Source organism: Mesocricetus auratus, unplaced genomic scaffold (assembly GCF_017639785.1).
Source record: "Mesocricetus auratus isolate SY011 unplaced genomic scaffold, BCM_Maur_2.0 Super-Scaffold_6730, whole genome shotgun sequence".
Classification (NCBI taxonomy): domain Eukaryota; kingdom Metazoa; phylum Chordata; class Mammalia; order Rodentia; family Cricetidae; genus Mesocricetus; species Mesocricetus auratus.
In genome coordinates this window covers 112,170,789-112,197,065 of record NW_024429184.1, presented here as the reverse complement: position 1 = coordinate 112,197,065, position 26,277 = coordinate 112,170,789, and the positions used below count along the sequence as shown (strand labels likewise).

Here is a 26,277-nt window from a genome sequence, read left to right as displayed (position 1 = left end):
TCAAAGAACAAATGAAACCAGGAACGTTTTTATCTGTTGCATATAATGAGTTCCTAAGAGTGGGGAATAAAACAAATAACTCAATAAAAATATAAATCAAAGATACAAACTGAAAATTCAGAGGAAGAGAGAGCCGGGAATTTGTAGATATGCCAATCTCAGGAGCAGGCAGCAAGTTAAGAGCCTCTAAAAACCCTTAATCTTGCAAAAGATAGGTCAGATTCCTTTTTAAATCTTTATTCATGAGGAATCTATGTGGCAGTCCCTGTTCTGGGTTTACTACTGTTTTATGAGGAGGAGGCTGAGACACAAAACAGTGGTTTCACTTTCTTAACTTAAGCCTTCAGGCATTGGGCCTGGAGTGACCCTTAATGTGATTTATGCTGCCTGGAAATTGAAAAGGTAAAGGTTAAAATGACTCATGTCACATCTTGCCACACAGAGGTTAAAGCAGTGGTTCTCAGCCTTTCCAATGCTGTGACTTTTAATCCAGCTCCTCATGTTATGGTGACCCCCCAACCATAAAATTATTTTTGTTGCTACTTTATAACTGTAATTTTTCTACTGTAAATAATGTAATTATCTGTGTTGTCTGGTGGTCTTAGACTACATCTGTGAAATTTGGTGGTTGAATCACCACAGGCTGAGAACCACTGGATTACAAAACCACTGGTCAGGGGAGTAAGAACTGCACCAAAAAAGTCAGAAGTAGATACTCAAAGGAAAATAATGTGACTTTTAACTTAGACAGTCCTTCTTGAATGGAAACTGTCAGCACCTGACCAAAAGTGTTGGAGAATATTAGTTTGTATCATTAGTTATGATTACATTCTATCAAAATCTAGACACTTCTGGAGGACAGGCTGAACAAGTTACATTGTACCTATACGCTAGAATGATTGCGGGTATAGCTAAGTGGTATGGACTGCGTGAGAATCCTATTTCTCCACTATTGTTATAACAACTTGTGAAGGTAGAAGCAGAGGGAAGATATGAAAACAACCACACCCTGAGCAGTAACATTCTAACCTTGGGAAGAACCACTGTCTTCTGTTGTCTGACTTGTTGCTATAAATGTATTTTCCTTTAGTAATATAAAAGAAAAGAACACAAAGTCAAGGGCTAGAGAGGTGGAGTGGCTTTGAAAGTCAAGGGGAAGACTTGGGGTAAATATGATAAAAGCGTATAACATTTCAAGGGATTAATATAAATACTTACAAAAAGCATTTTGAAACAGAAATAATGCAAACTGACTCTTCTATACATGCTTTTTGGTACACTTAACTTAGCTCAGACATATACAGTAATAAAAAGCAGCTTATAATGTAATTACTATTCCCTTGGTGAGCTTATTAAATTAGGAAACATTTAAGTGTTTCAATTTATTTGGTTACCTTATCCATCAAACTTTCACGTTACATTTAAAAGAAAAATTATGGTATCTAATACCTCACCAGGACAGAATTCTTAGTCGTCTTCATTCTGCCCTATAGCCCTAGTCATGGGAGGCTGAGCGACCAGTGGTTACCCATAAGCCTGATCAACAAAGACTGCATTGCAAAGACCGCTGAGCAGGAAAGGTCCTCGGCACCGGCACCGTGGCTGAGGATCTTAGCTTGATAAGATCTACATGGTGGAATGGATGGAGAGGAGGGACTCCTCAAAGCCATTCCACACGGATACTTGCATGCATGTGTGCACACACATACAAAGACACACATACAATGACAGTAAATGCTTTCTTCATGGTGCACCCACCTCTTCCCGGGGAAAGCCAAGCCCGGTCATGAGCGGCCATCCTATTCCTGTGAGACAAGAGCTACTGCCACCCCAACTGTCAGCACCATCATCACAGAGGGGGAGGGCAGCAGGGGGAGGGACGCCACACCCAGCAGAAGACTGGGAGGGTAAGACATTCCCATAACCGTTTGGTGCCCTTGGAGTTTATGCGTTGTTTTCTGTGATCTCCCTCTTCTCTCCCCCAGCTCTCTCCCAGCCTCGTGACCTCCACTGTTAGTTAGTAGGGCATTCTTCATTCTGCACATGCTCTCCATCCCACTGGCAGCAGCTGAGCAGCTGTGAGAGTCCTAAGAAAACAGATCTCCAGGTTCCTGCCATAACACAGCACCATTCCCAGGATCATTTCTCACTAACGCTCCTTTGCTCAAGGATGGCAAAACCCAATTGGTCACCGATCCCTAGGCAGAAATTGTTTGTTTGTTTGTTTGTTTGGAATGTTATTTACAGCTACCTTTTATTTTCTTCAGGCAATAAACACATTTGTCTCTCATAAATTTTCTCCCGATTTTAGAAGTTCAATGAGCCCTTTTCATGTAAACAACTGTCTGTCTGTCTGTCTGTCTGTCTATGTGGTTCTTCTGGGGTTTGAATTCAGGGCCTTGAACATCCTAGGCAAGCACTCTACCCACTGAGTTACACCCTTAGCCCTGTAACATTCTTTTTAAAATTAGAGTATAAATCATATTAAATAAGTAAACTGTACAAAAAAAAGAGGTTCATCCTGGATGGAGCAAGTTAGGTAAATTGCATCTTTTGGAACAACGCACAGTCTTACTGGCCACTAAGGCCCTGGAGTCTCCTGTTTCTGACAGTGTCCATGTTCCCATGGCCCACTCTTGAGCAGCTGATTCCTTTCTCCGCACTCAGTGATGACAGGCCTTGTCCTATGGTGTCCTGCGTCTATTCCTTTCAAGGGTTCCCAGTCACCATCCACCTCCTGACTCGTCTCTGATTCTTCTTTGTCTCTCATTTGGGGAAAGAGGAGATACAGGGAAGGGTAGTGAGTTGGTGACCATCGCCCAGCTTGACTCTAGGACTTGAAACTCCCACTGTTTTTTTCTCTTCCTGAAGGGAAGGGCATGAATTATTTTCCCCAAAGCCAAAAACAACAGCCACTTTGACAAAGCTGAAAGCTCTGAGGTTTACAGACAGGGAAAGTGAAAAGAAGAGAAAAGAGACTACACAGAGGGAGCCAGGGACAAGCATGGAGTCATTACGATCCCTGCGTTTGACCACAAAATGGCTGCACCTGATGTCTACCCAGTTTACATTCTGTGGAGAAGCCACATGGCCTGGAATCCAGGAAAAACAGCTCTTTACTGAGCTCCATTCACACGGGCTTAACATGTGGCTCCAACCAATCATGGTCACATACGAGAAAAAGGGAAACAAATCCATGTGTTGATAATCACTGCCACTGTGCTCCCAGTGGACAGCAACCCCTGAGCGAGCATGAAACTGCCCTGGGTAGACAGATAGGTGGATCTCACGGCTCAGCATTTTGGTGTATCAAATGAGCTCCTGAGTGAGGTTCACTGATGTGTCCTTGTAATACTCCCCCCTCCACCACACACTAATTATGTTATACAGTTTGCAAAAACTGTAATCACTCTGTCTGGGGGAGTATGGACTCTTTACAAGAGGGTTTTTTGCTTGTTGTTTGGTTTTTTTTTTTTTTAATGAATTCTGACCTTTGCTTTCTGGGGTGACTTTGGAACTTAGTCACTCTAAAACTGCTGCTTTACCACCCCTTCCTGTTTCCCATAAGCTCAGCACATGCTGCCACTTGTAACCTGCGTGAAAATCCTGGCAAGCTCAGTGGGGTTAGGTCATTTAGTTAGGACCCTAGGTGGGATACGGGAGTCACAAAGTACAAAGAGGAGTTAAGGATATTGGATATTTAAAAATGGAGCAAACACGGGAGGGAAAGGAAAGGCTCGTTTACAACTTCCCATGAGTGTAATCTCAGTGTCACCAACATCACCAGATAGATAGATAGATAGATAGATAGATAGATAGATAGATAGATAAGTTAAAAAACTTACAACAGTTTTATTTATACTCATTCAGGTGGGATTTGACACAGGCACAGTTATAAGGAGAAAGAGAGAGAGAGAGAGAGAGAGAGAGAGAGAGAGACAGACAGACAGACAGACAGACAGACAGAGAATACTCAGCATAGATGGATGAGCTCCGTGCTAGTCCTACAGTGGCAGGGCCTCTGATTTACACGGTCTCTTCAGCCCTCAGGGAATTACACATAGCTGCTTCTCAGCACATTTTTTGGTTGAATGATTGCTAGAAAACTTTTCTAAAGATAAAAATCATTACTGCAATCAACTTGCAAATGAAACACATTACACACCTAGTGGCCATTCAAACAAGTGCTTGTCCAGACAGAAAATGTTGAAAATAAAGGAAATGAAAGATTTTCTCATTCTTCTAGTACAGTTTTTCATCAGGATCATTTGAGAGAATTACTGGCTGCTGAGACTGGCCGTCTGAGACTCTAGCTCAGTTAGTATGCGGTAATGCATACTGATTTTTTAACAGTGCCCCAGTAACCGAAAAACAGCTACACAGTGCTCATTCAACCTCAGACACTTGTTAGTTCCATTTAGATACTTATAGTTTATCTGTTTTACATGTGCTGTGATTTAATATTTACTTCAAATGGATCTACTTTTTAAGTAACTACATTTATTTTGTTTGGGAATTTCATATCACTGCAATGCACTGAAAAAAGTTCCATGTAAATTGCAAAAATTATAGAAACACATTGGAAAAGATTTGTGTTTAAATTCTAGTTGATTCAGTCATCTGGGAAGGACTTAGAGTTCAAAGTTAGCCATAAATTAAAAAATTTGTAAGTGTTCCCAGAGGTTAGAACTATTGTTGTAAAAGCTAGGCTTTGAGCCCATTCCACATGGAGGGATGTTCTCTTAGCCTGAACATGTAGGGGAGGGCCTAGGTCCTGCCCTGGATGATATGACAGACTTTGGAGATCCCCCATGGAGGGCCTCACCTTCCCTGGGGAGCAGAGTGGGGATTGGGTGGGGGTTGGGGGACTTGGTGGGGGGGGGGAGGGGAAGGAAAGAGAGCTGGGATTGACATGTGAAGCAAGCTTATTTCTAATTAAAAAAAAAAGCTTGGACTTGGTATAACCAGAAAGATAAAAAAGGGAATGGGAAAACTAAGTTGCTATTTTTTTTTTTTTGCTTTTTTTAATGATGCTGCCTAAGGCTGTGTCTTATACCAGCATAAACGTCCTAGACTTTAAGAAACTTGGTGGCATAGGAAAGTGACTGCCATACTACCTAGAGCAATGGTTCATAAAGCTGGCTTCAGTTATTGATAGAAAATCTATTTTCCCAGGAGTGGTGGCATATCCCTGTGATCTAGCACTTGGGAGGCTACACAGAGAGTTCCAGGACACAAGTTATGACCTTGTCTCAGGAAAAAAAAAGCAATTTTTCATCAGGCACAACATTGGGTATCTATTAGATTGTTCATTGCTAACTCAGGTGTATTCTCATAGTGGGAACTGAGTAGCCGGCTTGACAAGTTTCACCTCCACAGTGGGGATGCCTGGCAGGGCACAGAAGGTTCCTCTCTCTCCCACATGTGGCTGAGGCCTTCCGATCCAGGGAGACATGAGCTGTGTCTTGGACACTTGCTTCCTTGTATTCCTAAATGTGGGCTTGTCATGTGTGACATCATGAAGCGTGTTCTCCCACACAGCTGATCAGACAGCTGCTCTCAGCGAGCTTAGCTTTATTACCCAGAGAAGATGGAGGTACCGCTCTGCTGGGAGACCTCATCTTCCCCAGTGAGCACACATGGTGCCCTCTGCAGACTTTCTTTCCACTGTACTACCCGCTTTCAAATCCCATAAGTGGCCCTGTGCAATCAGACAAGGGGATGGGACCCTCCTTAGCTTTTAGATGGTAAAGGGGACACCCTGCAAGGAACAAATGGGGATGGTGGGCTGGAGAACTAAGTCAAATGATACGCAAAGAGCAAGGGGAAAAAGACATTGCTGGAGGTTAAGAAGAAAAATAATGAGCTCTTTTTCCCATCTGAAAGGAGGAAGCTAGGCCATTGGAGCTTGGCAGGGGGTGATGTACTGATCAATACCTTTAGTGTGTCAGCATAAGAAAGGCACACGGATGGAAAATTATTTGTCAGTGTGCAGGATGGGAGCCATCTGAAGAAGCAGGGGGAGATGTAAATCCTCTGGAAGAGAAAATGAGGAAGTAAGATTTCTTTTCTTCTAGGCCTCTGAACACAAAACATTGACTTTGAGGTCGAAGAGAACTCAAAGCCCTCAGCTGGCTTAGGCTCCAACAAACGACAGACTCTGAAGCACAGACTCAAGCTAAGTCTTAAGTAGAGTCATAGACATCTTAGATGCCCTACAAGCACACAAGGCGGTTCCGCAGGCTAGAGTCGGAATCAACCACAAAGCTTCTCAGATGTTGATGTGGCAGGGGCGGGAAGCTGTGTCCCAGTGTAAAACTTTGTTATCACGAGAGAGGAGACTCTGGCAGAAATAGCCGAGGAAGGGCAGCTGGAGGGAAAGGAACCACAGTAAGGTGCTGCATATGAACTCTGAAGGCGGCAGGCAAACACCCTTCTCGGTGCGCACGCTCGCGGAGAACACGGCAAAATTTGACGTTCTCTCTGGAGTCTGACTCAACACGCCCCCCAACTGCTTATTTTTTCCTTCACAAGAACTGCTATTTTAAAATGGCATTCTATTCTAGGTCTATTTATAGGCATGCAGGATTTTTTTTTGTCTTAAATTATAGAAAGGAAGTTAAACCTAGATCTTGAGTTACGACACCAAATACAGTGAGACATTTTCGTTTCCTAAGGTTGCAGATTTAGGCGAGCTAAGTTTACAGTGTGTTTGGAATTTTAATCTCTTAACATATATGCCACTTCCATTGCTCATAATTTTTTTTTCTTCCTCAGAAGGAACTAATGCCAGCTCTTCTGTCTGTGCTGTGGCGTCTTTCCATTTGATAACTGGTAGAAGTTACACAAAGGTACAGTCTTATCAAGCATAAACACAGAGAAATCTAATTCTGATACTCTAGTACTAATGCAGATGGGAGCATTCCTCCAAGAAAAACTGTCCAATTAAGAGGGGGAGAATTGTAGAAGACACTTCAAGTGGACAATGCTGTTGCATTTGAGTTTTCAAAAGTTTTAATCACTTGTCTTCACCTCCCCTCTCCCACCCCGTGTGTGTGTGTGTGTGTGTGTGTGTGTGTGTGTGTGCAAGCACACATACACATGTGTATATTAGGTTTACACTGGGTGCTTCTCAATCACTCTTCATTTAAATGTTTTAAGACGGGGCCTCAAACCGAACCCGACATTCACCAATGGCTAAACTGGCCCACCAGGGAGTTAGGGATGAACCCGCCTCTACTGTCACACCCTCTGCTAGGGTTACAGTGGCCCCACAGCACAACAGACTGTCACCACTACGTTTAGCTTTCATAAGGTGATCCAAACTCTGGTCCTTGCACTTGCAGAGTAGGCACTTTATGGACTAAGCCATCTTCCCAGCCTGAGTTTGAGAATGTAGAAGGGGTTAATAAACTTCTGCCAGGAGGGAAGTATGCTTATCTTTTTCTTAGTGGTCAAGACAAACTAGAAACTGAGAGCGATTCCTGTCTTGTTTTTACTTACGGAAAGACAACCTCCTACTCAGAGGTTTTCAAATTTTAGTTCTCTTATTTGTATTTTTACAGTGCCCACAAAATAAAGACATAGAGCATAAAATTTGACTCTGGATCCTATGACCTCAGGGTAAACTGTTCAGGCAGAGAATTCTGCATTTGGATGACTGACAGATGGAAGCCAAGGCAGAGAATTTAAAGGGAGATTTGCAGCCAGAGTTCCAAGGAGGCTCTTAACAGCCTCCCAGGTTCCTGTTCCTGCTACCACCCCAGAGTCCCTCATGGAGATGTGGCTGCTGTGGCTTCTTGCCTGAAGGAGTCACTCCTTAGCAGAGCTCTCCTGGCTCAGAGAGAACTTGAAGTTTCTCCCCAAACTGGGCATTATGGAGTGGGAGACCCACTCACCTCAATTTACCACAGAGACGCGGGTGGGATTATTTTCTATTGCCACCCACCCTATCCACACTTACAGAGAGCTGACTATGGGATGCTTGGCTCCAGCTGACACATCTACAAGCCAACTCCTATACCCAAGGTTCAGGGAACACTGAGGAAGACAGGGTGGAAAACTTGTCAGAGCGGCTTTAAAGGATGGACTTCCTCCCTCCAGTTTTGTCTGTTCTGTCCCAAATGGCCTGGACACAGTGCAAAACTTAGTGTTTCTCAGTGCTGGTGCACAAATGAGAGGCTACTGAACGCTATTCCTTCTCTAGCTGAAATCTTGTAGGTGGTCACATTCTGCAATCAATGACATAGCATGCAGTGCAAAGAGCATTTGACTACACTGTCTAATCAAGTTGGCTTTTCTTTTACAATTTTTATTTATTATTTATATGCATATGCGTGTGCGTTTGTGTGTGTGCATGCGTGTGTGTGTGTGTGTGTGTGTGTGTGCGCGCGTGCGCTTGGATCTATGTGCACCACACACATGCATTCAGGGACTTGATCCCCTGGAACTAGAGGTAGAGGGGGTTGTGAGTTATCATCTGGGTTCTGGGAACCAAACCCAGGTCCTCTGTAAGAACAGCAAGTACTGTTAACCTCTGAGCCATCACTCCAGGCCTAAATTAAGTTTTAAAATCTTATCTAGGCAGTGGTGGTGCATGCTTTTAATCCCAGCACTTGGAAGGTAGAGGCAGTGGGATCTCTGTGAGTTTGAGGCCAGCCTAGTCTACAGAGTGAGTTCTAGGACAGCCCAGGCTATGCAGAGAAACCTTATCTTGAAAAATCAAACCAAACCAAACTAAACCAAACCAAACTAAACAAAAATCTGTTAAATATCATTTGACTTGTTGACCTTAAAATTTTTGCTTTCTAAGTTTTATGCTGTTATAGTGTGTGTCTGGAAATGTCCTGATGGCAGGATAGCAATGGTTGGTCAGTCTCAGAGAATGATTCCCTTGAATGAAAGAAAAATCAAGTATGACAGCCATGATTGCTAAGTTGTTTATACAATGTAAAAATTCAGGATCAAACATACAGCAGGTGCCATAGCCAGCATGCTATCCCTTGGAGTCTGAGAAAACTCCTATGGGCTCTCTTAGCAATATAAGATGTTGGCAAATGCCCGGGAAACAAATTGTGCCTTCTAGGAACCAGTAGGTGTTTATCCCTGTCATTCCTCTGGGTGTGGGGCTCTGATTTTTTTTTGCATGGATAGCAGAGCTAATCCTTCTTTGAAGCTGTGTGGAAGCTCTTCCTAGGGTGCTGCACTCCCAACCAAGCCCAGTCATTTCTTTCTCTCTCCAACCTCACTCCTGCATGGAAGACAGGGCTAATGATTTATATGTTGTAGGCATCTCTGACAGGCGCACTCCATCTTGACTTCCTCCATCCCCAGGACCAATCAGAAGCTTATCTTTTCCTTTGTGTAATAGGGAGCTGTCAGGTTCTATGATCCTCCAAACAATTCAATCATTCACAGAAGGGTTCGCCTTTGGCGAGGACACGTTGGTATTGGAGAGGCGAGGTAGAGGCCGTGCCCTGAATAGTGGCATTCAGGGGCTAGAGGGCAACATGGCCTAAATGACAAATGCCACCTGCTTCCTGAATTTAAACTCTCTGTTACCACCAGGAGCTACTTACTCACGCAACTTCTCTAGTTTGATATGTCTCCCGTCGTGGGTACAGAATATTTAGCCATCCAAGCAAAGGGCTGTTCCAAAATGAATAAAAAAATCAACCCACTCAGAGCAGAGAGTGCAAGCCAGGGCAGAGAGGGTCCTTACAAAAGCCCATGGTGCTCAGTTCGGTCTTGCTGGCACTGCGCTCCCCTTGCAGACACCCGGAATCATCCTCACCCTCCTCCTACCCACACTGGGCTATGCTGACTCCCACATGTGACCTCGGACTTCTCATCTCCTGTTTTTATTTCTCTCCCCTCTCTCATAACCTGTCTATTGCCACAGCTCAAGCATTGTTGTTTAGAAAATTATTCTGTGCTCTCTCTAGACGGATCAAATTCTCCACCATTCTTTCTCTTACATGCTGTGCGCTTCTCCACTGTCTCCTGTTACAGTGATGGTTTTATCTGAAAGTGGTTTATTCCCTTTTCACCGAGAGACTACAAGTTAGAGGGCAGGGACCATGCCTTGTGTGGACATTGCTGCAACTCTGGGTTACAAAGAGCCTAGCTCATAGTAGGTATTCCATAAGTGCTTTCGGAATTCGTGAGAAGTGAATAAGCAAGAAACCTTGACGACCTGTGTTCTTAACTGATTTGGGTTGGTGTTGCTGTCATCTGTGGGTTTGTCTGTACTAAGTACTTTCCCGTGGGAAGTGATGCTGGTAACCACGCCTGAAACTATTTCATCATTTTCACTTCTGAGTCTAGCCTCCTGAGATCACTGCATGAACCCTTATCCTTGTGTTTGCATATTTGATCCTTAGACAGACATTCTATTTACTTAATCAGATGTTGCAGAACTCTAAATTCCTGAAAATGAGAGAGAGTGGGGTCACAGGGCAGAAAAGAAAATACGAGACGGAACTCAGTTCCTCTCCTGTCCCTTCCCCTCCCCCTCTTCTTCTCTCCCTTCCCCTCCCCTCCCTTCCCCTCCTCTCCTTTCTTCTCTTCTCTCCTCTCCTTTTCTCTCCCCCCTCCCCCCTTCTCTCTTTTCTCTTCTATTTTCTTCTCTTTATACAGGGTGTCATGTAGTTCATGCTGGACTTGAACTTGATATGTAGTTACAATGACTTTGAACTTCCTGATTCTCTTACTGAGTTTTGGAACTACAAGCATGTGCCCATGCCTAGTTTTATGTGGCACTGGGGCTCAAACCTGAGCCTGTTCACACAACAGATGAACATTCTACTAATTGAGCTACATCACCAGCCAAAGTGTATTCTAGGCTGGCCTTGAACCCTTGATCCTTCTGCTTCATTCTCTTCAATATTTGTCTACCTGGGTATGGTGCAGTGATGGGACATGTTGTTGCAACATGGATTGGCAATAGTGACAACCAAGAACACAAAATTGGATTCTGCTATTTTAAAGGGATGTTCCAAACTCACAAGATCTAAGCCTCATGAGATCAAGGATCACATATGTTTGCCATAGTTGTTTGTATGAAGACTGAAACCTTCAGATAATAGCAGAGTATATAGAGATTATATAAAATTGAGAGTTTTTCACGACCTAATGTGGAATTTCTGTTTCAATGGTTAGAGTGGAGAATGGTTAGAGTGAAGTCTAAGTGTGGATACAGTGTCTGGCATGGTGTCCAGCAGAAAGAAGCTCTCAGTTGGTGTGAATGAACTTGACCTGTCAAGAAGGAAGTTCTACTAAGCATCATTCACTATTAGGTGACTTTGTGACTGGGAGGCAGTAAGATCCGAGTGAAGATGCTACCAGGGAGAACTCTTGTTCTCCCAGCTCTTTGCCTCAGCACTTTCAGCTAGCATTTTCCAAAGTGAGGTTCACTGCTATGTTACCTGCCCCCCAATAGATCAGTCACCTACTGTTTAAATGCTTCACGGCGACATCAAAAGATTCAAACCCAAATCGATGAATGACTTCACAAACTGAAGTCTTGCTATGGAAAAGAGAAGTGTCAGTAGAACAGATGGGTGGCTTAGTGTCCCGGACGATTCTCTTCTAACTGTGGCCCTGCATAGGCCAAGGAGCACATTTTTTAGTGGGATATTTTAAACAGTAATTAACCTCTAAATTGAGAAAAAAGTTCCCTATGGACAAATAAGGTTGACAGAAAATGCTTCACTCCAAATTCTTTCTAGATAGTACTTATTAATGTCTTAAAGTTTTACAGAAACTCCTGCCAAACACGGATTTGCTTAAACTGTAGCTTCTCATGTTACTCTATCAAGATACATTGTGAGCATGTGTATGTGCTCTAGTGGCTTTTAACGTTCCTATAGTAAAGAAGGCACCAGATCTCAGCAGTAGTTTGTGAAAGTATGACCCAGCCCCAGGACACGCCTTCTAGGTGGAATGTTCTTTTCCTTGTGGCTCAACCATTCCAAGGAAACTGAAAAATTCTGTGGCTTTTTTTTTCTGTTGGAAATGTTTCTTTTAAATAGAAAACTACCCTTTATAAATTTTTCTCTCCCGGCAGTTTCTTGTTTTATGCATCAAAGAAAAGACAATGTCTCCACACCCACCACCCCTCGGGATGTATTTCAAAATCTCGACTGTCTGCTGAGGATGGGTATTTAAAATGCTCTCATCAGAGCATCAGCTGGAGATTGCTCGGCAATGTCCTAAGATCAAAGAGATCATGTCCTCTGTTGGGCTTGATTCTAAATCCATTTGTATTAATTATTTTCTACAAAGATCTTATATATAATGAGCAGAGGACCTTGAAACCCTCTTGTGATTTCAAATTAATTTCTGAGCATAACTTGGTAGTGAAAGGGAATCTGACTTGCACATTTGATCTGCTAAGAAAGCCAATTTGGAAAACAAATCAAAGTCAGGCATAGACCCTGTTAGCATTCTCAGGTATGCTAAACTGCGGGCATATGCATGCCTGCACACTTATTTCAAGGATTGAGAAAATCTCCCGTTTCCATCATCCAATTATGGACCATTCCACTTACTTTTAAAAGTATAACCAGATATCACTTAGATAAAAAGATGGAGGAACACCCTTCTCTTGAAAGAGAAAGCTGGCTGGGTCAGTGTGAACCAAGGTTGAAAGGGTGACACCATCTATACTCGCAAAACCTGAAAAAGACCAGCAGATTGCCTGTGCTGGTCAGCCTTCCTGTGACCCATCCCTGAATTCAGGTCACTGAATAACCAAAGATAAGGAAGGAGAGTGCTCCATAACTAAGATCATGTCTAGCCCCCTAATCATGATGTCTTAAGAGGAATGACACCATCCCCATGGGAGCATTTGAACTTTGTTTTGGTCAAATGTTACTTTTTTCTTTTCCTGACACTAGTGAGGACTAGATCATGGGCACATTCCAATGGTCTGGGAAACAAGACACAATGATAACTTGATCCTAATTCAGGTATAGGATCCGTTTTATAGTGTCATTCATGTTGAATCTAATTACGGATATCGGAAGTATCTCTGGGATGAAAGATAATGTGACATTGTCAAGGAGTGTGCTTTGATTCCAAGAGAGTTAAGAGAGCTTTTACCATTTTAGACTTTCCACCAGTTCCTATTTTATCATCATGATTTGTGCAAGAATACACGGTCATTCCCATGTTATAGATGTTGGCTGCCATTTGGTCAAATATCAAACCCCTTCTTGGTAACTCTTATACAAGATAGTGTTAAGAGCACTGACTTTAGAGTCAGACAGAACAGGTTAAAAATACAACCGTATACTTGGTAGCTGTAGATGTGGGCAGGTTGCTTCAGGGTTCATAATAAAGTGTCCCCATTTGCAACATGGGCATCATAGAATTATCCACTACATGGTTTAATGCCGGGGTACAATAAAATGTACTTATAATCCATCTGTCAGAAGGTCTGGAATGTGGTGCATGCTTAATACATGTTTTCAGTAGTTACTGTTGGAATATAGCACTGGGCATGAGGTAACTACTGCCATAATGTAACAGGATAAGAAATAGCTAGAGTTAACTATAATGAGAACCATAGCAAATTAATCTAAATCAGCGTCAAGGCAACTGTATTTCAGTGTAATGTTGCTTTCATATTGGTCTATGCAGACCTTGAGGAGTGATAAGAAGAACTAAAAATCAAGTTGGAGACTCTCCACTGTGAAGCTGATCTTAGAGGCTATCAGAGGCTATCATATGGACAGCTGCCGACACCAGTCTCTGAGTCATAGTGGATAGACATGGGTAAGTGCCTTGGCCCTTTTCTGAGTAGTTGACTAAGTGCGTGTGAGTGTGGATGAGTGCATGTGTGTGTGTGTGTGTGTGTGTGTGTGTGTGTGTGTGTGTGTGTGTACACGCGTGCAGGGGTGTGCATGGGGATGGGGAAGGTTTAGGCACTTTCTGATTCTGGTGACTAGATATTTTATGCCATGACCTAGCTCTAGGTACCCTTCCTATTCACTTTCCTGCAAAACAACAAACCCACTTTTGTCAACACTAGCCGCTTCTACTGCCCGTATGGCAAATTGTTCTCTCAGTCCGGCTTATTCACATGGATTTTGGCTTGAACCTCAGTTTCAATGCATATATCAGACATTCAATCTTAATAAGAGACAGGATAGCCTTAACCTTTACAGCTTGAGGTTCCATGCCCTTAAAAATGAGAACTACATTGGTCCCCACATTACAGGCTTATCTGGAAGATGAAATTATGCCAAGTGTTCTAGGAATGAAGCAGATGCTTGCTAAACATTAGCTGCTATCATAATTCTGACTGAATTGGTTCATTTGGCTACCATTGAAAACAACCAGTATTGTGTCCCTGGATATTAGTCAAAGGAATCAGGTAACAAGAAGACTAGAAACACCCGCTAATTCTCACTCCTAAAAGGCTAAGCGAATCCAGACATGGAGGGCTGTCTGTTGCCTCACTGCCTGAGTTCCTGTAGAGTGTTTTCTGATCCTATAATAGTAACTCCATGACATAGACAGATATAATCAGATAACAGTAACAATCAATAATGATAACAGAAATTATTATTTATTTTCATAAACACAGAATATGTGCGTCCTGCTGAGTTACACACATCACATGCCAGTATTCACTTTTGGGGCAGTCAATCAGCGAGACCTCTCAATATCTTCCCCCCAGAGGTAGGAGGGGGAAGATGGAGCTGGGGATGAGAAATTACCCTCGGCAGAGTGACACATTCACCAAGTTAATCTAATCCAGGGGGGCCATCGGGGCCCGTTGCAAGCCTGTGAATACGGAACAGACTTGATTGATTTTCACTGCAGTAGCTAAAACTCCATTGTTATTTGCAACAAATCAGGAAAGATGAAGCTGAGAAAGGATTGTATATCAAGCCTCCAGTGCAGCTATAAATCAGAAAATGAAGTTTTAAAAAATTAAAAAGTGGTTAGGCAAAGGCTAGATCTGTGTCTGGAGAGGCCTCGGTTATTACAGTCTAAACCCCAAATTAAAACCAGAGTCAGTAAAAGCCAGTCTCCACTCAACCAAAAATTTGGGCTGGAGCAAAGAGACCTGAGTCAGGTCCACCAGAAGGAAGCAGACAACAGCACACTTTCTCCTGCCTCCCAGGTGCAACACCCATGGCATCAAAGCCGGTGTAGCCCTAAGACTCAGCTCGGAAACCCCACCCTCATCCTGCACCTCCTCCATTCTGTGCATCCTCCGAGTTGCCATGGCAACCTTCCGTGCTCCTCTGAGAAGTAACACTGAGCCTCAGCCAGTACTTCTGTAAGTGGGCACAGGAAGTCTCCACGGGTTGCCTGGGGAGTCCTATCAGAGTTATCAAGACCAGGACTCCTCGTGCTGAGGTCAAGTGAATGTTTGTAAAGTATTTTGGGTGAGCCCGAGGCACGCTGCATTTTGAGAGCACTGGCTGAAACTGATTTCACATGGGGCTTATCTTCTCTCTGCACTGTGAGGACAGAGTGTTTCATCTGTCCTTCTAAGACTGCCTTGGCAGTACCTGGTTTGTGTGGTACCTACTGTGTACCAGCATTCACAAAGTTTTCATCATTGCATAAATCAAGGATCAGGCCAAAATAGCTCGCAGAATGTGGAAGACAGGATTCTAGGTGCACACAAATCTGCACTCTACTCTTGGGCCTTCTTTTTACTACCTTTGAATTCTCAAGCCAGTGTTCACCTCTCTGCACCTCTCTTTACAAATCTCTGTAATGGGCAGAATGCCTAAGTCACAGGGTTATGAGAAGGAAAGAGTAAAATACACCCAAAACTGCTAGCCCCTATGTTGATGAAGGCCTGGGAAAACGCAGTTAGTATTTAACAGGTGTCTAATCAACTCTCTTAAAAACACATCAGGTAGTTCATTGGTAGTTTCATCGAGAGATGGCTCTTTGGCGACAGGTGAACTTGCCTACCCCACAACCTCTAAGCAATAACTCTCAGAAAGTTCCCATTAGGAGCAAGAGCCAATGGATACTCACACCTGTGGGACTGTGGCCCCGAGGTGTCTAAATGACCATTGGTAAGATTTACAAACATCATGGTCACATTAAATGTATAAAGGTTAGTTCTGCCAAGTCAAAGAAATGTAACTCAGTTTAGGGGTGGACAGACGCGGTCACGGGCAGGAGAGCGGGCCGATGGCACCATCTAATCATCCATGGAAGAGCCAGCTAGCCCCTGGGAAGCCACCTAGTAGAAAAGCAGCCTTTACAGATCACCCAGGCCTCTAAATGCAAACTCTTGAATTAAGAACGCTTTGACAAGGACTTCTGAGAGATGGAAAATAGTGACAAAATTCCCGGGCAGTATGGCTACAAAGTATGGTTTTCTTCATGAGTAGAAACTATGAGAAAGGGGATGAAAATCACCACTAGATTTTTGGGTCGTACTAGGGTTTGAAGCCCACCATTGGCATTTTTAAAGCCACCAGATTGCGGGCAAACACCATGCATCTCCTGACACTTAATCTCTGCTCTGGCGCAATCCATTCTCCTGACAAATGGTGACCTACTACCTAGCCCATGCCTGCATTGCTCCAAATGCCGAAGCTTCACCCCTCTCTTCCCATAGAGAGCGTGGCTGTCTGAGGGGTGAGACGAGGCAGGCGATGGACAGACGGTTTATTAAACTATGCTCAGAGCTAAGAAAAAAGATCAGGCGAAGGACACGGAGAGTGACTGTGAAGGAGTGCATGGCTTCATCACCAAGTATTCTGGGAAAAATTATTTGATAAAGTGGCACCTGGGCAATAACTGGCAGGAAGTCTATGGCTTCAGATGACCCGGAGAACAACACAACCTTCCTGGCAGAATTACTGCACCAGCGCAATAGTGTCAGGACATAGTGCCTAACATCCAGGAAGCGACCAAGAAGCCGTGACTTTTTTTTTTTGTCATAGTTATTTAAATACTATTTCAAGTATCTGTTAGGGGAGTCTGGATGAAGCCTATTAGAAAACTTAACTCATCTTATCTCCCTCATCTTTCAGAAGACGGGTTATGACAAGTTACAGGTTGAGCGCTCACACCTTCGAGAGTCTATTTATAACAGGTTTAAAAGTAAATGTCACCCTGGCCTAGGTTCCCAGGGCAATGTCAAGCAGCCATAATGAGGCCCACAAATATCTCCAGGCTTATCCTGCCAGGAGAGAGTGAGTGCCAAGGGTGGTTTCTTACTACCCAGCTCCCACACATGGCTGATTAATTCACCTGAATACCAATCCTGTTGCCTAGAAAAGGCTCGAAGGGCCCATTGCCCCTGGGCACAGGGAGCCAAGGAGAGAAGTGCATGGAGGAGTTTCCTAAGCACAGCTGCAGAAGGATTCAAGGGGTTGGTTTCACTCACTGACTGGGTGAAAATGTGAGCGAGTGAGTGAGTGAACAAGCAAGGGTGTGTGTGTGTGTGTGTGTGTGTGCGTGTGTGTGCGTGTGTGTGCGTGTGTGTGTGCGTGTGTGTGTATGTGTATGTGTGTATGTGTATGTGTGTGTGTGCGCGCGTGTGTGTATGTGTATGTGTGTGTGCGCGTGTGTGTATGTGTGTATGTGTATGTGTGTGTGTGCGCGTGTGTGTGTATGTGTATGTGTGTGTATGTGTGTGTGTGTGCGCGTGTGTGTATGTGTATGTGTATGTGTGTGTGTGTGCGTGTGTGTGTATGTGTATGTGTGTGTGTGCGCGTGTGTGTATGTGTGTATGTGTATGTGTGTGTGTGTATGTGTATGTGTGTGTGTGTGCGTGTGTGTGTGCGCGTGTGTGTGTATGTGTATGTGTGTATGTGTATGTGTATGTGTGTGTGTGCGCGTGTGTGTGTATGTGTATGTGTGTATGTGTATGTGTATGTGTGTGTGTGCGCGTGTGTGTGTATGTGTATGTGTGTATGTGTATGTGTATGTGTATGTGTGTGTGTGCGCGTGTGTGTATGTGTATGTGTGTATGTGTATGTGTGTATGTGTATGTGTGTGTGTGCGCGTGTGTGTGTATGTGTATGTGTGTGTGTGTGTGTGTTGTGAGCACCGCCGACCAGGTGCCAACCACTAAGTGGCATTTCAGTGTCTGGAAAGGTGGCTCTGGTATAAAGTATTTGCAGACAAGGGTGAGGATGGACATCAGGGTCTTGTCTTCATTTCCGACACAAATGCCCATTGGGCACGGCAACCTGCCTGTCATTCCAGCTCACAGAAGGCAAAACCAGGGACTCCCCAGAGCGAGCTGGCTAGCTGTCCTGCTGGTAGGTCTGTGAGAGCTCAGGGCTCACGTGAGAGACCCTGCCTTGATGAAGGGGGTGAAGAGCAACCGAGGAAGACAGCCGGTATCAGCCTTGGGTCTCCACACGCACACGCACGTGTACCCACACGTGTGAACATGCTTGCACCTGTACCCACACCACACACACACACACACACACACACATTCAAGAAAGACATTTCAAATGCCCCCGCGTTTTGATTTAGGTCTTAGCCGAAAGAAAAGCAGGTTGCTTTCTCTTTTGGAGCCTGCATCAGATTTCAGGGCTCAGTAGCAAAGTGGATCAGTGTCTCCTTTCACAGACCCACAGGCTGATCACGGAAGTCTCCCTTGGAGCTTTGTGTCCCAAGCCGTGGACTCAGCTCCTGGGGCAGCCACGACAAACAAACAGGGGATCCAGCGTGCTTGCGGCAGCGTGCTTGCGGCAGCGTGCTTGCGGCAGCGTGCTTGCGGCAGTAAGGACTAGATTCTAGCAACTTCCTTAACAAATACCTGCCCAGTCCTCCTCAGGCTCTGCAGTGGACTGAGGCGTTAGGTGAGAAGCACCCAATGGGTGTCACTCAGTTATCATCACGATTATCTTGAAGACATAAAAATACTGAGCAGGGAGACATCCTTCTCCTGGGCTCCTTGGCTAATAAGTGATTAGATTTGAAAGAGTATCTTCCACTAAAAAAAAAAAAGGCAGATTAACATTCCTGCTTAAAAAAAAAAAAGCCAAGGCTCTCAGAAATGAAACACTGTGGGTTCGTTACACAGTGAGGATTAATTAGCTGTTGGGTATTATTAAAGGCTCCCACTCTCAAGACCCACGCGGAATCGGGTACTGTGGAAACGAGCGAGGGGTAATCATGGTGGGGGTGGGGGGGGAACACAATGGCTGGCAATGCAGACTATGTTGTTAAAGAACAGTCTGATGTTGCATTGAGTGCTTTCTGTTTGGGGTCACTGTTCTGAATCCATCTGTGGTTTTTCAGGGCTGCCGGTGGTAGTGTTTCATATTTTTTTTTTGCTTGTTTTGTTGTTGTTTTCGTCTTTCTCCACCAGGATCAAAAAGGAAGGGAGATGGCCTTTTTGGAGCTTTAAAGAGGAGAGAGTGGGCATGTGGATATTTACATGAAACGGGTGCTATTTTAAGGCCTCTGAGTGAGGAGTGGAGTGAAACATGGGTAAAATAATTTTATAGCAAATGTGTCTCCTAAATTGTTGTAATTATGGCTCACATTGTTGAAAAGTAACAGAAGCTCAAAAAAAAAATCACAATTCGAAGGGGAGGGTTGATATTAGAATCCAGTGACCACAGACCCTGGTGCTTTAACAAATCCCGGAATCAAGTGTCAAAAATGCAAATTGGGTCTCAGAATGAGAATTTTTCCAACCCTCTGCTTGGCGACTTGAAAATAGGGAGAAAAAATGGAGCGTGGTGTCCAGTTCCACATAGCTGGTTACCAACAACTGTGGTTAGAATTGTTACTTTCTAACTGGCTGCTACACCGCAGGGCGTCTGTCAGGGTGGTCTGGACTCATTTCATCGTCTTGAGGCACACAGTTGATCTCTGCTCTGGTGGGGATGTAAATAGGCCTTCTCTCCTCTGTCACTCGGGTGGTGCCTCCAAGGCTTAGGCGTAGATATCTGGAACCCCATTAGCAATGGGAAACCATAGTGGGCACTACAGATGGCCTCTGAAAAATTTCATGCATGTCGCAAACAAAGGCAGATGTATCAGTTAACACATTAAAAGATAATTTCAGAGGCACCAAAATCCATTGATGTCACATTAAGAAATGAAAACAAAGTACTTCCTCTTGGAATAATTTGATCAAGACTGAGCCTAAATTTAAATTCTTTTCCCTTCCTCTCCCTGTATCTTCCATCTGTCTGTAGCTTGTGGTTACTGGTCTGTCTGTTGTATGTGTGTGTGTGTACATATGCCTGATGTCTGTCTGTCCCTAAAAAGGGGGCGGGTCTTCTTTGTCCTTATTACACTGCACAGAAAATGTGACATGGGAAACAGAAGAGAGAAACTTTACAGAAATATTTAGCAGAGTCTTACAAGGGAAAAAGTTACTAGTCCCAGCTGACCCAGAACAGCAAACACTACCACAAACAGACGTTACCAGCTTATATCAATTTTGCTTTCAACATTTACGTGGCGTATTTGCTACTTAAGGTAGTTTCCACCCCATTGGCTGCTTCCAGCAAATAATTACCATGACACGCACAGACAGACACATTACTCTGGGCCCAGGGCATGGAAAAGTATATGACCTAAGATTGACTATGTTTTAGTTTAGGTTCTAAAAGATTACTATGTGGGCAATCCAAGGCATGGTAAGATTGTTTACAGTGCTCTCTTACAGGTAGGTTAAATGTAAACAGGCCAAGTACATAAAGTACATAGTAGAACAGCAGGTTAAGCACATACATAGTTTTCAATGATCTCAAGGTCTATTAACTTTGCTTCAGGGTCTGGAAACGTTCAGTCCTTTTGAAATCAAGGGGTATTTTCAGAACAACGTATCACTACAGGCAGATGTCATGACAGAATTCAGGGGCACCTAATCCATTTGTTTCCCTCACGGGACTGCCTTGTCCTAAGGGACAAAAGGCATTCTTAATTCCTGCCCTGTTTCAAGCAGGGTGCTTAGTACTTTAATCCACAAGTAGCCTGTGGAATGAGTAAAACAGAGTCAAAAGAAAAACATGACTTCCATTGTGTGCCTATAGCACAAAGAGGGATGCTCTCTCAACCTGGACTCTTAGGGGGAGTGCCTCAACCTACCCAGAGTGAAATGACAGACTCTAGATATCCCCTATGTGGAAGGATTTGGCAATAGGGTGGGAGGGTGGGGGGGAAGGGGAGTGCGGGAGGAGGGGAGGGAGAGGGAACTGGGATTGACATGTAAAACAAGCTATTTAAAATTAAAATAAAAAATGATAAAAAAAGAAAAACATGACTTCCTCCTCTCCCCCCCACCCACATAGGCCTATTACCAATGAGGGTAGGAAAAGTGGGGTTGGCACTGGTGATGTGGTGGTGGTGGAGGACGGTAACACTAAATAGACTGCTGACCTGGAGTGCTCTTCCTGTGCCAGATACTACACAGGTGCAGCTCCTTGCCTCACACGCATGGTGTCTCGTTGAATCTGCACCAGAGCTTTGGTGGACAGTGACCACTGTCATCTGTGTTTTATAGATAAGTCACTGCAGGTACAAGGTGTCAAGTCGAGCGCCCACCACAACCAGCTGGAGAGTCAGACTTCTAACCCAATGCAGCTCTCTGGGACTATCCACCATTATGCTTCTCTTCAGTCTTCCAAACATCTGCACTTTGACCACAGCAGGGCAGGTCAAAACCTCCCCAACCTGTTCTGATACAAGGATGGGGGAGTGGCATAAAAAACACAGCGGGCAAGTGTGTGAGCTCTGAAGGAGCCCAACTAAAGACCTGGGGTCCCTTAGTACGGGAAGCCCCAACAGCCCAGCCCTGGCCCAGCCGAGTGTGTGAAAGAATTTGATGGAAAAAAATGAATGAATGAATGAGCTGATAAAGGCACACAGCGATCAGCAGTGCTCACTTTTGCTTGTGTACCCAGAGTGAGACCCTTTCTCATGCGATTCATGGCTAACCCTCTTTCAGGTTTGGTCCTCTGACTGGCAGCTGATGACTGGAAGCATGGAGTTTACATTTCTAAAAGTCCTGTGGGGTTAGAGCTGGTCCCAACATGTTCTTACTTTACTGTTTACGCTGAACAGATTAAAAACAAACCATCCCTTGTTAAGCCACCTTTACCTGCATCTAGAGCAGTGGTTCTCGACCTGTGGATCCCAACCGCTTTGGGGGTCAAATGACCCTTTCATGGGGGGGTATATCCTAAGACCTTTGGAAAACACAGATATTTACATAACAGTAGCAAAATTACAGTTGTGAAGTAGCGATGAAATAATCCTATGGTTGGGGTCACCACAACTGAGGAACTGTATTAAAGGGTTACTGCATTAAAGGTTGAGAACCGCTGCTATAGAGAGTCTTCTCTCAGTGCTGGCCTGTGTGTACTAGTGCCTCCTCCTGAGGCCTTTCCCGGCCTCCAGAACCCAATCCCGTTCCTCTTTAACGACTCTCTAACTGCATCTGTCCGTCTGTCCGTCTGTCTAACTCTGTAGAGGGAGGGCCATTTGAGTGTGGGTGCTGTAATGACCCTCTCCTTTCCAGGCTGTGCACATCTGGAGGTACCCAAGGAGACCACACAGACTGAGTGTCTACACGCATGCTGAGTGTAAGAGCCACAGGGGGAAGACCTTCGCCTTCACCCATTCCCAGACAGTAGGATTCTGGCCAGTGTCACAGGCAGAGAATGAAAAAGAAACTCGCCTGACTGAAGTTAAAAAAGATTAAGTGAGTATTGTGTTTTGAATGCAGTTTCTCCCAAAACCTTGCATGTTGGAAGGCCTGGTCCTCACATGGTGGAGTATCTAACCCCAAAAAGGTTACAGGATGAAACAGGCTCTCTTCAACCATAGTCAATCTGTTGTGGGGTTCATAATTTGGGTGGAATTATTGGAAGATGGGGCCTGGTTGGAGAGAGTAGGTCTAAGGATGTGTCTTGGGAGGGTATCTTGTCTCTGGCTCCATCCTGTCTGTCTGGGTCTTTGCTTTTGGACCACCATGGAGTGAGTCCCCTTTCCATACGCCAAACTGCCATTACCGCTTCCTCAGCACAGCCCGGAAGCAATGGGGCCAGCTGGCCCTGGACAAAAATCTCTGAAACTGTGGGCTATAATAAACAATACATCCTTCAAATAGTCTCTGTCAGTTAAAATCGCACAAGGACAACATCTGACGAATACAATAGCCACACAAGGTTCTGATAAGTGGCAGAGTTCAAACCCAGGTCAGTTAGATACGAACACTTGGGTTCTCAAGGGCAAATTTTCCACCCCTGTAGCCTTGTGCCCCTACAACACCAACTACAGAAGGTGTTCAAGACTTGCTAGATAATGTGAATAGACAGGCTAAGAATACAGTAACGTATGGCAGTGGCCATGTGGCAAGTCCTTAGGGACAAAGGAGCAGCATGGATTTGTAGTCATTAGGGCCTGGCGTCTTTCCCATTGCTCCATCTGTCACCAGACATGGTAGGCTGAGGCTTTGCCCAGTGCCTTCAACCACATATTATAGTTGTAATCTGCTGTTGTGATCGGCATATGCCCAACTTTGGGGGGGCATTCCCCTGCCCCTGGTGGCCCAGGCTGCCAAAAGGCATGGCTGGAACAGCCACAAAAACTCACCCGAAGGGTTGTGATGGTAGCAGGGTCCCGGAGTCGGCCCTCCTCATCTTTCAGGTTGTAGCCTTCCGGCCTCTTATCACGCTCACTGACTTTCCACAGCTTCACAGTTTTATCTGTGGAGGGCAACAGAAGTCAGGATGACAGTGCAAGGAAACTTTCTCTGGGGATGGGAGATGGGGTCTGGGCGGGGCAAGAAGGGCTATAGGAGCCAGGTCTTGAAAGTGCTGTCCTGCATCAATCATATGCCATCTGAAGGAAAGGCTCACAAGACAAAGCAGAAACACAGATTGTGTTGGGACAAATGGCTTTTGCTGATGATTCACCTTCAACATATACCTTACATTTTAACTTGACACATTCAATAAAAACATTGAATGAAGTTGAATAAGAATAGTCATATATAGAGAGTTCACTATGTAGCTGTTAGTGCATGTACGATTAATTTCGTGTTCATGATCACTCTGGACAGTAGCCATCTCTATTTTTAGCATCCACCCTTCTTAGACACTCTCCTCACCAGGCCCCCAGCAGCCCATCATAACCTTGCATCCTTGACTTCCTCAACCCTCTCACATTGCTGACCACCCTGTTATCTATTGTCTGTCTGTCTGTCTGTCTTTTATCTATTGTTTGCCACTAGAAATCTCTGGAGTTTTATCTGTCTTGTTCATCACTGTGTTTTCCGTATTTAGTGGTAACCTGGAGTGTAGTTGAGGCTCAGTAATATCAGTATCAATAACAAATAAATATTAGTTTGAATGTGAATGAATCTCCTCAGTAAGATTATACTTTTTTAATAGTCAGGGAAATAAAATGATGTAAAGATGAAGCAAAACGCTTTTATCAGGCTGGGGGGCATAACTCCATTGCCTAGCATATGTAAAGACCAGTCACTCCAGTCTCCTCTCCGCTCCCTCTGCCCTGCCCGCTCCTCTTTCCTTTCCTTTCTGTTCCCTTCCTCTCCTCTCTTCCTTCTCCTTCCCTCTCCTCTTTTCTCCTTCCCTCCCCTCTCTCTCCCCTCCCTCCCTCTTTTTCTCCTTGCTGCTTCCTGATAGTTTCCAACTATAAACTATAGTTTATGTTGTCCTATCATCATGCATCCCTTGATGACACCTGTCCTTTTCTATAGCATTGAAACAAAAATGAGAACTCCAATGCCTCCAGGTGCTGACAGCTTAAGGTGATGATGGAGGGGATTTGGGACTCTGGGGAACTGATGAGGCGTGCCCCACCCAGGCTTTCAATTCTATATTTTTAGAGAACATGTTTTGGCTAAGCGAGTCTTGTCTATGTGCCATATGGCCTCGAACACCTTCCTTATCAGATCACACGTTTGCAGTCTGTACTTGCCTTTCCCTTTCCTTCTGAAATGCAGGGGCACACTTGATTTCTCTGTATTTGTCTCTATTGGACAGGATTTGGTATGAGATACTGTAAGGCCCAGTCCCCACTACTGCCTTAGATAGCTGTTAGATCTCAAACCCAGGACATGAAAGGAGACTCTGGCTGCCAGGTTCTCCCAGCATCCTTTAGTCTTTACCTGGCTAGCACACCCTGTCTCTACCCTGAGCTCTCCAACCCTGGGGCTGGGATGACCCTTCTCCAGGATCCTCTGGCCCCTATTAGCTCAGCCATTTTGGCCGTGCCAGTCTCTGGTGGAGGTTGCCATGTCTTGGCCAGTGGCTCCTCTCCCTCTCTGTCTGTCCTCACATGGCCCGGCTCAGTCTAGCCATGTTCATTCCAGATTCTCCTGGATGTCTCTGCCTCTGTCTTTGGCTGTTTTCTCCCTCACATCTATAATAAATTTCTTCCATACCTAGGAAGAATTATGTCCTCCTTTCTCTTGCTCTACTCATTGAACAGCCACGTGGCCAAGGACTATGGTCTTTGTGAGAAGACAAAATAGTCCTGGAGAAGGATTGTGAGGAAACAGGGAAGTGCAGAATGCCCACTTAAATCTCAGCCTCAGTATACACACACCCACATATTTAAATATTACACAGTTGTCACCCTGTACTCATTTTATTCATAAACCGGCAGAAATGGTATCTTTCTTACGGGGACTTTAGGATGAAATGAATCAACATGTTTAACTGTGTTGGGCTTCTCAAAATGGAGTCTAAATAGTAGCTGTCATTAGAATTAGCATGCGGAGCCACAACTCTGCAGTAGTAAGAGGTTACTCTCTCGCCTTGAGCATCATCCTAGAAGGGTATCTACACATCTGACTCTTCTGGGGAGAAAAGCTGCCCCTTTAGACTGCTTTTAATGGGAGCCTTTGGTTTTCTGTCCTGTCTCCTTCCGCCACTGCTCTCCAGTCTCCACACTATCACGTCCTAACTGCCTCACCTGTGGGAGGACCACTCTTGCCAGCAAAGGCATGTGACCTCACAGTAGATCACAACTTCATGTCTTGTCCTGAGAGGTCTCAAAAGTACCGTGTTGTGGGTTGTCAGCAGCAATGGGATATTTTAGTAAAAACCCATCTGCATATCCCTGGGTATTATTTGGGCTTCCAAGCCTATCCTCTCATGTGTGACGAGGCTGCTCTTTTTGGGACCCATGCATTCTCATCTGTGCGCTCACCCTGGGCTTGTGCTGGGAGGACAGCCTTTCCCAGCTGTGGGCTTAATTTAGAAATTGCTAGCTCTGTGCTCTCATCCCTCTTGTCCCAAGTTCTCTTGAGGTCCTGTTCATGTGAAGCTGCCTTTT

General features: G+C 44.6%; 1 protein-coding gene across 8 annotated transcripts in view; it reads right to left on the bottom strand.

The window, feature by feature from the left end:
* The window catches only part of Ppp2r2b (protein phosphatase 2 regulatory subunit Bbeta), a 390,383-nt gene that overhangs the window by 55,612 nt on the left and 308,494 nt on the right, over positions 1 to 26,277 (bottom strand). For all 8 annotated transcript variants that reach the window (XM_040741864.1, XM_040741866.1, XM_040741865.1 and 5 more), the window contains one exon: positions 23,566 to 23,678. In XM_040741864.1, the coding sequence (XP_040597798.1) occupies positions 23,566 to 23,678 (113 nt within the window). The remainder of the gene's footprint in view (positions 1 to 23,565; positions 23,679 to 26,277) is intronic.